General features: G+C 39.1%; 1 protein-coding gene across 1 annotated transcript in view; it reads left to right on the top strand.

The window, feature by feature from the left end:
• RYR3 (ryanodine receptor 3) overlaps positions 1-15,703 on the top strand; it is a 577,606-nt gene that overhangs the window by 452,991 nt on the left and 108,912 nt on the right. The window contains exons 72-75 of the mRNA XM_074955741.1: positions 3,736-3,756; positions 5,793-5,807; positions 8,821-8,991; positions 9,489-9,548. Coding sequence (XP_074811842.1) covers positions 3,736-3,756; positions 5,793-5,807; positions 8,821-8,991; positions 9,489-9,548 — 267 coding nt within the window. The remainder of the gene's footprint in view (positions 1-3,735; positions 3,757-5,792; positions 5,808-8,820; positions 8,992-9,488; positions 9,549-15,703) is intronic.

Below are 15,703 nucleotides of genomic sequence, written 5' to 3'. Positions count from 1 at the left end.
TTTGCAAAAAGCATTAGAAAGATTACATGTACAAAAGAATGCTTATCTTAAAAGCAGCAGTGTGGCCTTTTTAGTGTATTACAAGTTCAATATTTTGTGAAAATTATGCAAGGAAACATTTATAGCCTGATTTCTCTCCCCTGAAGTCAGTAGGTGTTTTGCCATTTACTGTAAATGGAGCAGTATGGGCTCATCCTCTGCATATATCTGTTTATGTATATGTACAGTATATACGTTATATATTGCTTTGTTGCTTATTACTGACAGCATTCATCTCTGTTTTATTCATTTTTGTAACATGCCCAGATACCAGGGTGATGCCTGCAAAATATATTTTGATATACATGTGATGGACAAAAATGTATGGTAGAGTGGCTTAAAGGTTTCATTGGCATGAGCTGAGGAAGGTCGCAGTACTCAACAGCAAACCCATAAGTGAATTGCACAGGTTAATTCCAGACTAGCGTTGATGAAAACATATCACAAAACACCACACTGTATTTTATATATGTCACAGATTTATAGAAAACCTATTTTAAAATTTTCTAGAGAGGTTTTAAAAAAATAAATGTGGGCTTATGATGCTTTTGCAGGGTGCCCAGAACCATAAGCCATTGCATTACCCCTCTGCGTCAGCAAGACACAGCTTTGGTGGAGATTAGACTATGTCAGCGCCCTGCCACACCAGTCTAGCTGCCTCAACAGCAAATTCCTTGAGACTGTGCCAGTCTCAGCCTTGCCTTGCAGATAACATTCAGTGAATTACAGTTCCCAAATCCCCTGAAAGAGTATTCCTTTGCAATATCTAGCCACTATCACCGGACACTCACAGAAATTACCAGTGCTGCTGCCTCCAAAGAGACAATGCACACACAATCCTGTTAGTTTTGCTGAGGACCCACACTTTACTTTAATACACAGAACTAAGGTGATTGTATGGTCAAAACAAAAATAAGTTTATTAATAAGGAAAAGATATTTAAGTGATGGTAAGCAAGGGTAATAGAAACAGAAAGTGGTTAGAAATAAAAACAAAAATAAAACACACTTTCTAGTGTCTAAAATTTAACAAATTATAATGCTGGTCTCAGGCAGTTTCTCGCTTAGTTAGTTCTCAGTGTCCTCAATCTGCATGGCTAGAGAATCCACCTTTTACAGATTCAGAGAGTACTTGTGGAGGCAGAGGGGTAACATACGGTGACTTAGTTCTGAGCGCCCTGAGAAAGTGTCTCAGGACTCATGGTAACTAAGGTAGTCTAACGTCAGAGGACACAAAGAGACAGAAAGTATATACCTCTAAATTTATTTAAAAATCTCTGTAAATTACCATGTGGTTTCTTTCTTAAACATAAAAATGTCATAAATTTAAAATGCAGCATTTGGGGACTAGTAGGACTAAAACTAAATTGTGTCCGCCAATGAAACATTTGAACTGTCAAAATATCAGACTTTGTACTTGTTCCTGACTAAAAAGTGCCCATCCTAGGCTTCAGACCAGTATCATTTAGAGAGGAAATTCTACATTCGGAGGAAAGAATTAAAAATTTTTGTGGGAAGCTGATTTGTGTTTGTCTGTTTATTAAAAAGCAGCTACTTTAAGCCACTTAAGGGATTTGAAATGTTAATATAATCCTGTATGGGAAGATGAATTAGTGGGCACAGTGTAGGTGAGATAGGAAGAAATGCATAGTAAATGAAATGTATCACACTGTTCAGTAGTTTATCACATGGCTATCACCACATATATATGAGGGGAAAGTGTGTGGATGGATGGATGGATAGATACGTAGATAAACATACACACACATACTATATATATTATATTTATATATTGTATATAATTTTGTATATAAAATATATATTAGAAATAAACTAAGGAGTCAATAATTGGGACAGAATTCACTCCAGATTAGGTTTAGAATAGGATCTGGGGCTTTGTTTTAAAGCCAAATTAAGGCTTTGCTATAGTTTTGGTGTTGCCAAAGTGTTTTAAACTGTTCCTGTGATATTTTATCCCAAAAAGACTTGAAATGATATAAAGTGTCTTCTATCTAGAATAGGGGAAATATCATAAGAACTGTTCTTATCAGGGAATTTCAGCCACATCTGAACTGCAAAACAGAAAATACATACTACCTGTTGTTGGCTCCAGTGCAGGATCAAAATCATAGGAATTCAAAACCAAATAAATAGCCACACAGAATGAGTAGAGGTTTGGATTTGGGATTAAAGTTTTGCCCATCTCTCATTTTTATTTTTATATAAAGTATATGTAATTTATGGGTAAATTTGTACACTTGCTCAAAGGTATACATGTGTGTATATGTAGGTGTGAGAGTGAATCTTTCTATCCAAATGCAGTGCATACAAGAGTATAAGTAGATATGGGAGTATAGTGTTTCTGTGGGTTGTGAATGGTTATCGCAAATGTCTGAATGTAAATAATGGTTTATACTGTTCATGGTTAAATATTTTATTTATATGGTACCATATATGCAGGAGTGATTGCAGAGGAATTCATTCATGTAGGTAGGTATTTGTTTTGTGATGAGTAAAATATCATGATGTGATACAGGTGCAGCACCACTTTAAGTGTTTTTAATGCATCGTTCAGGAGAGGTGGAAATAAACAATGTTTCTTAACACACTTTGTATGTATTCAGTTCTATTACTAAAATAAGTGAACATTGTAATAGGAAACTGATGTAAATGTTTTAGATGTGGAAAAATTATAAATTCCATCAGTTTTGAAATGTAGTTGATTGGTTATAAGGTTTGCCATTTTCTTCTTCTTGTTGTTGAGCAACTAAATAGTAGAGTAAATTATATGACAGGACTTCCGTTTCATAATGCTGCTCATTTTAACATTCACCTTAATGTAAGCAGTATTTTGATATTAAGGAGCTCAAAACTTTCCACTTCCTTATTGTGTCATCATTCATCATATTGTATTTAGTGCTGGAATTTAGATCTACTATTTATGAATTGTAACAAATAAATAAGTGTATATGTACATAGAGTAAATATTATTAATATAAATGTTAGCTATATTGGCCCAAATTGTCTCCTGTGATGTGACTGTTTCATGCCATGCTATTGGCAGATGTTGGACTTAATGTCAGTGCAGCTAGTAACTGAGTATCCTCTGTTGCTATGGAGCTAGTGTAGACGTTCCTACACCAGCTCACTTCCTGACTGGTGGTGTACAGGACAGAACTGGGGTAAGAACGGGTGTGGCTGGGGTTTCTCTGTGCCTCAGAGATCTTCCACCTTCTGGTTTGGCACCTTAAAGTATTAGTAACCGGTGCAAAATAGAGCAGCCCTTATGCTGCTCTAAATTATTCCAGGGCTTGGCCTGGTGCACAGTCAATAAGCAGGGAAGCACAAAAGTAGCTTTATTCTCCTCCCCCCCCCCATTTCTGAACTCTATTCTGTACTCCTTAAATGTAGCCAGAGTTCTGGGCAATTATCTATAATATATGTGATGATACTTATGTATAATATATATTTATATAAAATAGAAAAAAGTGGGAGGATATATATAAATAAAATCTTTTTAGTGGATGAAGTTTTAATATCTACAATCTCTAACAGATGGCTACACTATAACCCAAATGTTGATAGAGTATCCACTGTATATTTAGACTATGCAATACTTGTTTGTTAATCTTTATTAAGATAAATGTATTTAAAGCTGAGCAAGTTTTTTAATTTTTCTTTTCTGAAAAAATGGCAGCAGATTGCTCGGAGGGGAATGGTAAGTTAGAGAATATTTAGTATGAGAAAGACTGGTTACTTGGACTGCATTGAAATAACAGATTTGTGGCAGAGAAAGTGTTGAATATTTAAACTTATTCCACTCCACTAATGTTTTATTTTTCCAATCCTTCTTAGACTTGTTGATAATGTAGCAGATTTTATAAAGATATAAGTATTCCATATTATGTTTTACACATGATCTGTATACATTCCTACACATACACCTGTGCATGTATATATTATATGCATATGTGTGTAATATGGGTAGAAGCAAATTTGCAAGCTGGGGTGCCTAAAGTTATGTGTCTAAGTCCGTATGTAGGTACCTTGTAAGCAGCTTCATTTTTAAGGTTGCTAAGTACCTGCAGCTCCTTCTGAAGTCATATCTAATGGGCCCACATTATAAAACTTGCATCTTGATTTTTAGAAAGTGTTTTGATAGGTCCTTTGTAAGAGTCTGAGGCAGTCATGGAATCCGGGTTTGTATTATTATGTATAATTTCAGGAGTGGCTGGATCCAGATTTTTTGTTTGGTTCTATTTCTACTGTACACACTGTTTAGAAATCTTATATTTAGTCTGAATTTCATGCTATTTAATGCTTTATTGTGGGTTTTTTATCTCATCTCCTTGAATCTACTCAGCTTCTGAGACTATGTTTCCATGAATTAGTACGTTGTTTGGCAGCATGCAATAAATCATCAGTGGATTACTGTAATAGTCATCCCTAATGAATGAAATGGGATTAACCTCATTGGCGCACTTACCATTTATTATATGTGTACTATGCCATGTCTGCAAAGCATGTAAAGGCCTTATTTTCCTTATTCAGTTAAAACTCCCATTGAAGGTGTTCCCATTTGCCAGAATAAGGTGCTTAAGACCTGGAAGGGTTAAAGATTTAATTTACTGTAGTTGTTCAGAGTTGTAGAAATGATAATATGTTTCCCACTATTACATATGTAAGGGAAAAAAGACATGTATAATCATAGCTAATCCTCAGTCCTTCAGGACCCAAAATGAGAGACTCTGTGCTTCTTAAAGTGTCACAAGGACACACAGATAACCAAAAATAATTGAGGGAGGAAGCTTAAAATAATGTGAAGTACTTTTCTTAAACCTGGACAAAGTTTTCTATTACATTATTTTTGCATGCTAAGGAACACTCCTCAGTTGACTGTTGATTAAATTAGTTAGTTGATGGGTGGGGATGGGTGTTTAATACTAATTATGAATAGTTGATATTTATGTTATGTTAATTTTGTGTGGCATCCTGATATGACTTTGGGCAACAAATAATTTCGTCTGTAAATAAAATCCTGGTGTAAATTTTTATGCTTAAACAGAGATTTTAAAAAACTAAATGTATATGTGAGGAGGGAAATTTGAGTCTAAAATGAATGCTATTTCTCATTATGAGCTACAATTAAGAGATATGAGGCATTACTTTTGCACTCTGTAACACTGTATAAGAAATTGGAATTTGTTATAAAATAAGAATACTACTTTAATAAATAAAATGCTATATCTTGTTGTATATTTACTGTGAGGTTTGTTTTTCACTTTTATTGTAAGCATAATTTTGTTACAACCAAGTTTTAATTTAATAATAAAAGGAAAATTATACTGCTGATGACTGAAATATTATTCACTGTTGGAGTGTCCAGAGTCCCAAGTCACTTGTCCTATATTACATGAGGGAAACCTAGAATTTAGCATATGGATGTTGTGGCTTACTGGATTTATCCACATCTGATACAGCAGTCACTGGAACTATTCAGTATGCCATGTGTTTGAGAAATAGCAACTGATAAATTTAAAAGATAGATTATTTGGTAGGAATTAAGATGAGTAATAAATCGTTACTTCATTAAGACCACCTTAACTATACACTCATAGGTTCATGATGTTCTAGCTACAAACTTGTTTTAGTTACTCTTCTGATGTTGTAGGCTATTTTTATTACTAACTTATAAAACTTTCATCATTTCATCTGTTTTACTTACTTTTTTCCTTGTATTTTTCTTTCATACAGGCCATGCAAGTAAAGGTACAGGTCAAAGTGCATGATGTGTCTTTATGTTTTCGTTTTAGAGATGGCCAGGCTCTAAGCATTCTTTCCATTGATCATAGCAGTGGCGTCACAAAGGGAAGGCACAGGCTCCACTCCTGATAAATTTCCTTATTGCAAAACTGGTCATATTTGATTAGACCACCAGATTTTCCCCCCTTAACAGGCCCAGATGCTCCTTCGACGTAAAAATTTAGTCCATTACACTACTTATTAATTTTTAAGGTTACATTCTACTTCTGCTGCCTTCTGCCTTCTGTTACCTTGTTTAATATGTTGAATCACTCACCAGGAGACCACTTCCTAAGTATACCCAAAGGAAACATCATGTTTGGTTTGTGACTTTCTAAGTCAAATATAAGGGAAAAATATTGTACCAGAGTAACTTCCATAGCACTCCCTACCCATGATGTTTAGCAAGATTGCATGAGATGTTGTAAAATCAGTCCTCCCAAAAAAATTTTAAAAACATGCCTTCTTGGTGTGTGGCTGGGTGGGTGCTTGGACCATACCCACTTTTTCCCTACCTATTCTATTCAGAGATTCCCTATTCCCCAGTGAGCTATGCTTAGTTCATCTTCCTTTCCATCTTTCAAATGACATTTCTGAAGTGAAATTGTAGTTTATGCTATCTGACCTCAGGCTGGAGTTCCCAGGCACTAATAATACAGATAATAAATTAATATATAATAATAAACATAATAATACTGTCAGACCTTGTCAAGTAAATAGGTGTGGGCTTTATCAGCACTGGGATGAGAGGCCTCCAGGAAAAAAATAGCCTGACAATTTTTGAAAGAATTATGAATGTTAACGCCAATGTCCTGGCCAACTTTGGCAGTTATATTCTGCCTACATGAATTCCCTTTGCATCATAATTATATTTGCAGTTCTTCCAGTTCTGTTGGCAAGTCCTTCTCCCATTGACCTCTATGGGCGTGTTTCCATTAGCATCAGCAGGCTTAAGGCCTAAAGCAGTTAACAGTTTAGTGTCCACGTGTGCTGCTAAACAACTGGTAGTATTTCACCCCAGAAGTGACAGAAAAAAATGTCTTTTTATCATTGCAAACAATTTGGACAAACTATATCCAATTTTATCATGTCTCACACATATCTAGTGAAGACATTGTTTTATTTATGCAGATATCTATCACTATAGTGGGAGGCATTGTTTTGTTGTCACCAATAGTTGAAATTTCTCTGCCTAGTTCTACTTGCATACTTACCAGCAGGAGTTAGTGTTTCCTGCAGTGCCACTTTAGGAAGGCAGAAGTCTAGTGGCAAAGGCAGAATGGGTCACCTCTTCACCATTTTCAAATGTATTGATTTTAAGTGCATTTGTTACTCTCACACACCTTCCACTCTCAATTACAATTGAAAATAAAGAAACTTTGATGGGCAAAATATCCCTCCCAAGAATAGAGGTGAGAAAAAAAATATGGCTTCCTCTTCTTAAGATGCCTCCCATATTTAAGAGGCACAGTGACGCCACTGGGTCCCAGTGATACATTGTGGCATTTGTTTGTCTGCTATCAAAGTAGAGTACAAATAATGTCATTGTAAATATAGTGCCATTACAACAATGCTACTATAGAAAACTTTTTCTAAGGCACTTCCAAAAGCAAAGCTTTAAGGCAGAATACTCTCTTGCAGTTGCTAGTTCCTTAAGAAAGGCAACCACATCCACTTTGTGTACCCTCAGAATTGCTAAACAGTTCGCCTAAGTAATGCTGCCTGCAAATACAGTGGTCATCATTTGAAAGATAGCATTTGGCCAAAATTTACTACAGAGTGGAATATAGATTACTACCATTTTCCTCTATTCTTCTAGTAGATATCATCTATGGTAACTGTGTGGTAATGATTGGCAGATGATGTAGTTTAATGGCTTCTACTGTATCCTTACATGTAACTTGTACAGTATAATATGAACACAATAGGCATTAGCATTTCATTTACAGAGAGAAGAGGATGTGGAGGGTTAAGTGCAAGCATCTGCTCTTTGTAGTTTTTCATATGCTGAAGGTCCAATCCTGAGCTCTAATCTCCAGCAAAATTCCCTTAAATTCAATGCGAATTTAGTCTAGATTTGGAACTCAGGATTGGGCTATTTATGTTGCGGTGGTGATTGTCGTCATTTACCATAAGCTCATTAACCATATGGGTCTGTTTTATGATAAACAATTCTATTGCTAAGAGCTTTGATTTGCTATCTTAAATCCAAAGAAGAAATGCTTTTTTAATATTTTATTTTAAATAACATCTCACGTTGTTTAATATGGTTAGACAGATCAAATATTATTCTATTGTGTTCACTTCTCTTTCCTAGGACAACCTTTCTCTAGTACCTTCGGTGACCAAAGCTGCTGATGGTTTAGTTTGATGTATTACAGAATTGCTTACACTACAACCCAGCCAGCACAGTCCTGTTTTACAGCTACACCACTTCCTTATTGTTTGGTTGAATTGAATTCTGTGCCTTTTAGATTTTAATCTTTCTCGGGCAACAGCAATGCAGATTAGCACCATCCATGTATGTAGGACTAAGACCTTGGAAAATCTTATCTGGAATAATCCTTAATAAAAACTTAAGCAACAGGAATTGAATTGTCTCTTTAAAAATGCAAACAAGCAGTCTATTATAATTATGAATCAGTTTTTAGTTACATGTGCCTGTCTGATTCAAGATGTGTGTAAGACCCAGAAGTTATAGTTACATGTATGCACATACATAGGTTAGTATTATGAAAATGAGTATTACTATCACATTATTGCATAGCAGGAAGTTTTCTTTTTGTTTTTTTTTTTACATTTTCCACATAAACTATACAGTTCACTTTTATTTTACCACTTCTAACTATTCAAAATATAGCTACATCAATTACTGTAGGCTGGTTGGACCACGAAAGTGAGGAATCATTTTGTGTGTAAGGAAAGTATGTAATTCGGGGTAAATTACATAATCAGTTACCTATGGATCTTTTACTTGTAGTCTGGAGGACAAGACCAAGAGCGAAAGAAATTGAAGCGTAGAGGGGATTTGTATTCAATACAGACATCCTTGATTGTAGCTGCACTTAAAAAGATGCTTCCTATTGGTTTGAATATGTGCACTCCTGGAGATCAAGAGCTGATTTCTTTGGCTAAGATTAGATACAGTCATGTAAGTCTAAATTTTACAATAATTTAGTAAAATAGTAAAATTGAACTTTTGAAGCCAAACTTTGAAACATAGATGCCTAAATATTTGTTCAAATTAACTATGTCAGTGTGTGATAGGGTAATTGTATCTGTAAAATACACATTTGCAGGGTATAAAATGTGGAGGCGTACAAATAACTTCCAATTTTCCCACAGTTTCTCCTAACCTTCTACATATGTGTACTTTTAGGACTAAATCCTGAGAGATCTTTAGCAGACACTTAACTCTCCTCAGGATCTGGTGTATGATTTATGGCCACAATTTAAATAGTTCTTTTTTTGAACATTGAACCCAAATATTTTTCCCAACAATTTGTGTAATTAAAAAAACCAAAACTGTGTGTTATGTGGCAGTACCCTGAATTAATATCTATTCTATATTCTGAATTTATCTCATACAAAAGTTTTTATAAGATATATCTCAAACAGAAATAAAACACATTTATATCTTTTCCACAGAGGGACACAGACGAAGAAGTCAAAGAACATTTACGTAACAACTTGCATTTGCAGGAAAAGGTAATATTAAAAAAATCTTTTTAAAATTAAATATAATTGATGTAGGCTAACATTTTTAAATATGGGGTTTGCACTTGCATGTCAAGTTCACTCCTATTTCCATAATGAAAATTTTAAAAATAATTTCTGTCCACTTTTTTTTCTGCCAGATCACTTTTTTTCCAGCTTTGCTTGGCTTTTAGGATTCAATAAGTTCTATAAAACACAACATGTTTGAAGAAAATCAGTTTGTTAGATTTAAAGCTATAATTTTGTTTAAAATCATCTCATTTTTAATGTTAATGAAAACAAAATTGTTTCAGTTTTTAACTTGACTCTCCTCTGCCCCTCCCCAAATTATGTTTCTTTGAATACTTTTCCACATTATATTGAACTACGTCTTTAATTTTAACCAGATTATTCCTTTTTTTGTCTAAAGTCTTACATTAAGTTAAATAGTGTAGACTTTTTAAAAGCTTAGTAAAGTTTGTACTGCTTAAGTAACTTGATACTTAAATTGGTTTAAACACATTCCCTGATGGTACCAAAACAGGGTCTAAAGTATTATATAAATCCTCATAATTAGGTTCTGGGCCAAAAGCTGTTGATGTGAATGAGAATCTTTCAATTAACTTCATTGGGCTCTGGATCAGGCCCTGGGTACAAAACCCATGTTGTGTCACAAAATTTGGCTTTAAAAACGGAATTTTCATTTTCTAAATCAGTGACAGCCTACATTTTCAAAAGTGACTAGTGATTTCATGTACTAAAAGTAAGAAATTTTAAAAAGCCAAGTGCTTAGCACTTGGGAATTATCAGGCCCCTTTAAGGTAGCTCAAATTGGGCACCCAAAATCGCTTTTAAAAATTTAGGCCAGTATTTCTAGCTGTATTGTTTCAAAGAAAACTTTCTACATGAAAGTGTAAACTGATGGAGTTATGTTTGCTTGTCTGCAAACAGCCTGAAACAGTAGCTTTGAGAGTCATAAAGTTTAAGGCCAGAACGAACCATCAGATTATCTTGTCTGACCTCCTGTGTATCACAGGCCACCAACACCATTCAGCATCCGCCCACTAATCTCAACAACCAAAATTAGACTGAAGTGTTACAGCCCATCAGAGATTAGACTATTGTGTGTCACAGGCAGAGAATAGGAGGGACCAAGTGTGCATAAGAACATGAGAATGGTCATACTAGGTGAGACCAATGGTCCATGTAGCTTAGTGCTCTGTCTTCTGACAATGGCTGATGCCATATGCTTCAGAGGGAGTGAACAAGAGAGGGCAGTTTATCAAGTGATCCATGCCCTGTCATCCAGTCCCAGCTTCTGGCAGTCAAAGGTTTAGGGACACCTAGAGCATGGAGTTGCATCCCTGCCCATCTTGGCTAATAGCCATTGATGGACCTATTCTCCATGAACCTATTGTGACAAAGTTCCTCCTCTGCCTTGGTAGGTCCTGTGCTTATTGGAGGATTTGCTCACCTCAGAGCTTCACGGCAGCCCTCAGTTCGGCCACTTTTGCTAGTGGCTCAAACCTGCCATTCACTCAGCTAACCTCATCACTGGCCAGCATGGGGAAAGGGAGGAGAACAATCCCCGCAGTCTCTGCTGATCCACCTAGTGGGTCAGGGGATAGGCCAGGGACCTTCCTCTCTGGTGGGACTCACAGTCCAGGTCACCACCTCTTGTATCAAATAGGAAGTTGAGGGAGATGGGGGGAACCTGGGCCCACCCTCTACTCCGGGTTACAGCCCAGGGCCCTGTGGATTGCAGCTGTCTACAGTGTCTCCTGTAACAGCTGTGTGACAGCTACAACTCCCTGGGCTACTTCCCCATGGCCTCCTCCCAACTCCTTCTTTATCCTCACCACAGGACCTTCCTCCTGATGGCTGATAACGCTTGTACTCCTCAGTCTTCCAGCAGTACACTTTCTCACTCTCAGCTTCTTGCACACCTCTTTCATAGATTCATAGATATTAAGGTCAGAAAGGACCATTATGATCATCTAGTCTGACCTCCTGCACAACACAGGCCACAGAATCTCACCCACCCACTCCTGCAAAAAACCTCTCACCTATGTCTGAGCTATTGAAGTCCTCAAATCATGGTCTAAAGACTTCAAGGAGCAGAGAATCCTCCAGCAAGTGACCTGTGCCCCATGCTACAGAGGAAGGCGAAAAACCTCCAGGGCCTCTTCCAATCTGCCCTGGAGGAAAATTCCTTCCTGACCCCAAATATGGCGATCAGCTAAACCCTGAGCATATGGGCAAGATTCACCAGCCAGATACCCAGGAAAGAATTCTCTGTAGTAACTCAGATCGCACCCCATCTAACAACCCGTCACAGGCCATTGGGCCTATTCACCATGAATATTTAAAGATCAATTAATTGCCAAAATCATGTTATCCCATCATACCATCTCCTCCATAAACTTATCAAGTCTAATCTTAAAGCCAGATAGATCTTTTGCCCCCACTGCTTCCCTTGGAAGGCTATTCCAAAACTTCACTCCTCTGATGGTTAGAAACCTTCGTCTAATTTCAAGTCTAAACTTCCCAATGACCAGTTTATATCCATTTGTTCTTGTGTCCACATTGGTACTGAGCTTAACTAATTCCTCTCCCTCTCTGGTATTTATCCCTCTGATATATTTATAGAGAGCAATCATATCTCCCCTCAACCTTCTTTTAGTTAGGCTAAACAAGCCAAGCTCCTTGAGTCTCCTTTCATAAGCAGGTTTTCCATTCCTCGGATCATCCTAGTAGCCCTTCTCTGTACCTGTTCCAGTTTGCATTCATCCTTCTTAAACATGGGAGACCAGAACTGCACACAGTATTCCAGGTGAGGTCTCACCAGTGCCTTGTATAACGGTACTAAAACCTCCTTATCTCTACTGGAAATACCTCACCTGATGCATCCCAAGACAGCATTAGCTTTTTTCACGGCCGTATCACATTGGCGGCTCATAGTCATCCTATGATCAACCAATACTCCAAGGTCCTTCTCCTCCTCCGTTACTTCTAATTGTTGCGTCCCCAGCTTATAACTAAAATTCTTGTTATTAATCCCTAAATGCATAACCTTACACTTCTCACTATTAAATTTCATCCTATTACTCCAGTTTACAAGGTCATCCAGATCCTCCTGTAGGATATCCTTGTCCGTCTCTAAATTGGCAATACCTCCCAGCTTTGTATCATCTGCAAACTTTATTAGCACACTCCCACTTTTTGTGCCGAGGTCAGTAATAAAAAGGTTAAATAAGATTGGTCCCAAAACTGATCCCTGAGGAACTCCACTGGTAGCCTCCCTCCAGCCTGACAGTTCACCTTTCAGTAGGACCCGCTGTAGTCTCCCTGTTAACCATTTCCTTATCCACCTTTCAGTTTTCATATTGATCCCCATCTTTTTCAATTTAACTAATAATTCCCCATGTTTGCACGGTATCAAACGCCTTATTGAAATCTAGGTAAATTAGATCCACTGCGTTTCCTTTGTCTAAAAAATCTGTTACTTTCTCAAAGAAGATCAGGTTGGTTTGGCACGATCAACCTTTTGTAAAACCATGTTGTATTTTGTCCCATTTACCATTGGCTCAATGTCCTTAACTACTTTTGCCTTCAAAATTTTTTCCAAGACCTTGCATACGACAGATGTCAAACTAACAGGCATGTAGTTACCTGGATCACTTTTTTTTCCTTTCTTAAAAATAGAAAATATGTTAGCAATTCTCCAATCATACGGTACAACCCCTGAGTTTACAGATTGATTAAAAATTCTTGCTAATGGGCTTTCAATTTCATGTGCCAATTCCTTTAATATTCTTGGATGAAGATTATCTGGGCCCCCCGATTTAGTCCCATTAAACTGTTCCAGTTTCGTTTCTACCTCAGATATGGTAATATCTACCTTCATATCCTCATTCCCATTTGTCATGCTACCATTATCCCTAAGATCCTCTTTAGCCTTATTAAAGACTGAGGCAAAGTATTTGTTTAGATATTGGGCCATGCCTATATTATCCTTAACCTCCACTCCATCCTCAGTGTTTAGCGGTCCCACTTCTTTTTTCTTTGTTTTCTTCTTATTTATATGGCTATAGAACCTTTCACTATTGGTTTTAATTCCCTTTGTAAGGTCCAACTCTACTTGACTTTTAGCCTGTCTCACTTTATCCCTACATGTTCTGACCTCAATAAGGTAGCTTTCCTTGCTGATCCCTCCCATCTTCCACTCCCTGTATGCTTTCTGTTTTTTCTTAATCACCTCTCTGAGATGCTTGCTCATCCAGCTTGGTCTACAACTCCTGCCTATGAATTTTCCCCCCTTTCTTACCCCTGCAGGTGGCTGGCTGAAACTTTGAGGTATGAGTTTTTAGGAACATAAGACGTAAGCCAAAAGTGAGCCCTAGGCATAGTGTGACAAAGTTCCTCCTTTACCTTGGTGGGTCTTGCACTTACTGGCGGATTTGCTCGCTTTGGAGCTTCACAACAGCCCTCAGTTTGGCCATTTTCATTAACCCACAGTCCAGGTCAACTCCTCCTGTGTCTGACCAGGAGTTGGGAGGTTTGGGGGGGAACCCGGGCCCGCCCTCTACTCCGGGTTCCAGCCCAGGGCCCTGTGGAATGCAGCTGTTTAGAGTGCCTCCTGGAACAGCTGTGCAACAGCTACAACTCCCTGGGCTACTTCCCCGTGGCCTCCTCCCAACATCTTCTTTATCCTCATCATAGGACCTTCCTCCTGGTGTCTGATAATGCTTGTACTCCTCAGTCCTCCAACAGTCCACGTTCTCACTCTCAGCTCCTAGTGCCTCTTGCTCCCAGCTCCTTACACGCTCACCACAAACTGAAGTGAGCTCCTTTTTAAACCCAAGTGCCCTGATTAGCCTGACTTAATTGATTCTAGCAGCTTCTTGATTGGCTACAGGTGTTCTAATCAGCCTGTCTGTCTGTCTTGTCTCCAGAAGGTTCCTGATTGTTCTGGAACCTTCCCTGTTAGGAGACGGAATCGTTTCTTCGTTCGCTCCTGAGCTATCTGCTTTCCTTTCTTTCCTGAAGCCCCCTGGCCCAGATTTTTCACACTTTTCCTTTTGCTTAGTTTCCCCCCCCCCGCGTTTGGGCCGGACGCTTTGTTTTTTTGGTTTCGTTTTCTCCCGCTTTTCTGAGCTGCGTCAGTGTGCTGGCCGGTCGCCAGCACCCCCCCCCCCCAGACGCCTGCTTTTGGACTTTGCTTTTTGCTTAATTGAAACCCCCAGAGGAGGGGGGGAGGACTGCCGACCCGCTGTCCAGAGAGGGGAGTGGACGCCCCCAGACCCAGCCGTTTTTGTTTTTTGCCTGGACTTTTTTCTTATCATTACAACATTCCTAGCTGCCGAGAGCCTTGGGACAGAGCCAACAGCTGCAACAGATGCCAGAGGCCGGAGAACTCGCCCGAGCAGTTATAAATCATCGTGGAGAGAAGCCGTAAGACTGAGGGATTTCCTTTGAATTATACCCTCGGGGGGGGGGAGTTGACTGCGTTCCAGCTGCGTCTGTGGCGGCACAGGGGTGTAGCAGGGAACTACCCCCAGATCCACCGGTGCCCCCGACCCCCCCACCACTACTACGACTATCACGGCCCCCGCTGCCTCGTCCCTGCTGGCAATCTGCCATCTGCCTTCGGATCCAGCTGTTTGCTTTGGACTTTGCCTTTCGGACCGGACATAACAACCAACCAAACGAGACTCTTTGGACAATTGTGGTGGGTCGTCCTCCCTCCACCCCCACCCCCCGGATTGTTTATCCCATAGTTTACCCCTACTACCGGACCCCGATTTTTGCCCCCCCCCCTTCTTCCGGTGTCTCCCTGTCTCTCCCTGCTTACAATGGCAGAGATGGAGAGACGCAAGGCCCCTCCAATGAAATTGGTTGTCCCTTCCCCATCTACCCCCCTGCCCACCCCTCAAGATTTTCCCACCGCCTCCATTGTTAGAACCCCTGCCCCCGCCCCCGCTGGGGCCTCGGCAGTGGGAGGCACCGGGGCAATTACTACTGCTGCTTTGGTTCTTGCCCCATTAGATTCTAGGAACCCCCCCCCCAGTTCGACGGAAAGGTCGGGGCGGGCCGAAAGGAAAGGGCCCCGCTAAAGCCGCTGGGCCCTCCATGGCAGAGGCCGCCCCCACCACTGTGGCCTCATC

The sequence above is a fragment of the Natator depressus genome, chromosome 6 (genome assembly GCF_965152275.1).
Source record: "Natator depressus isolate rNatDep1 chromosome 6, rNatDep2.hap1, whole genome shotgun sequence".
NCBI classification, from domain to species: Eukaryota; Metazoa; Chordata; order Testudines; family Cheloniidae; genus Natator; species Natator depressus.
Note: the sequence above shows the minus strand (reverse complement) of the source record. Positions and strands in the feature narration are given on the sequence as shown.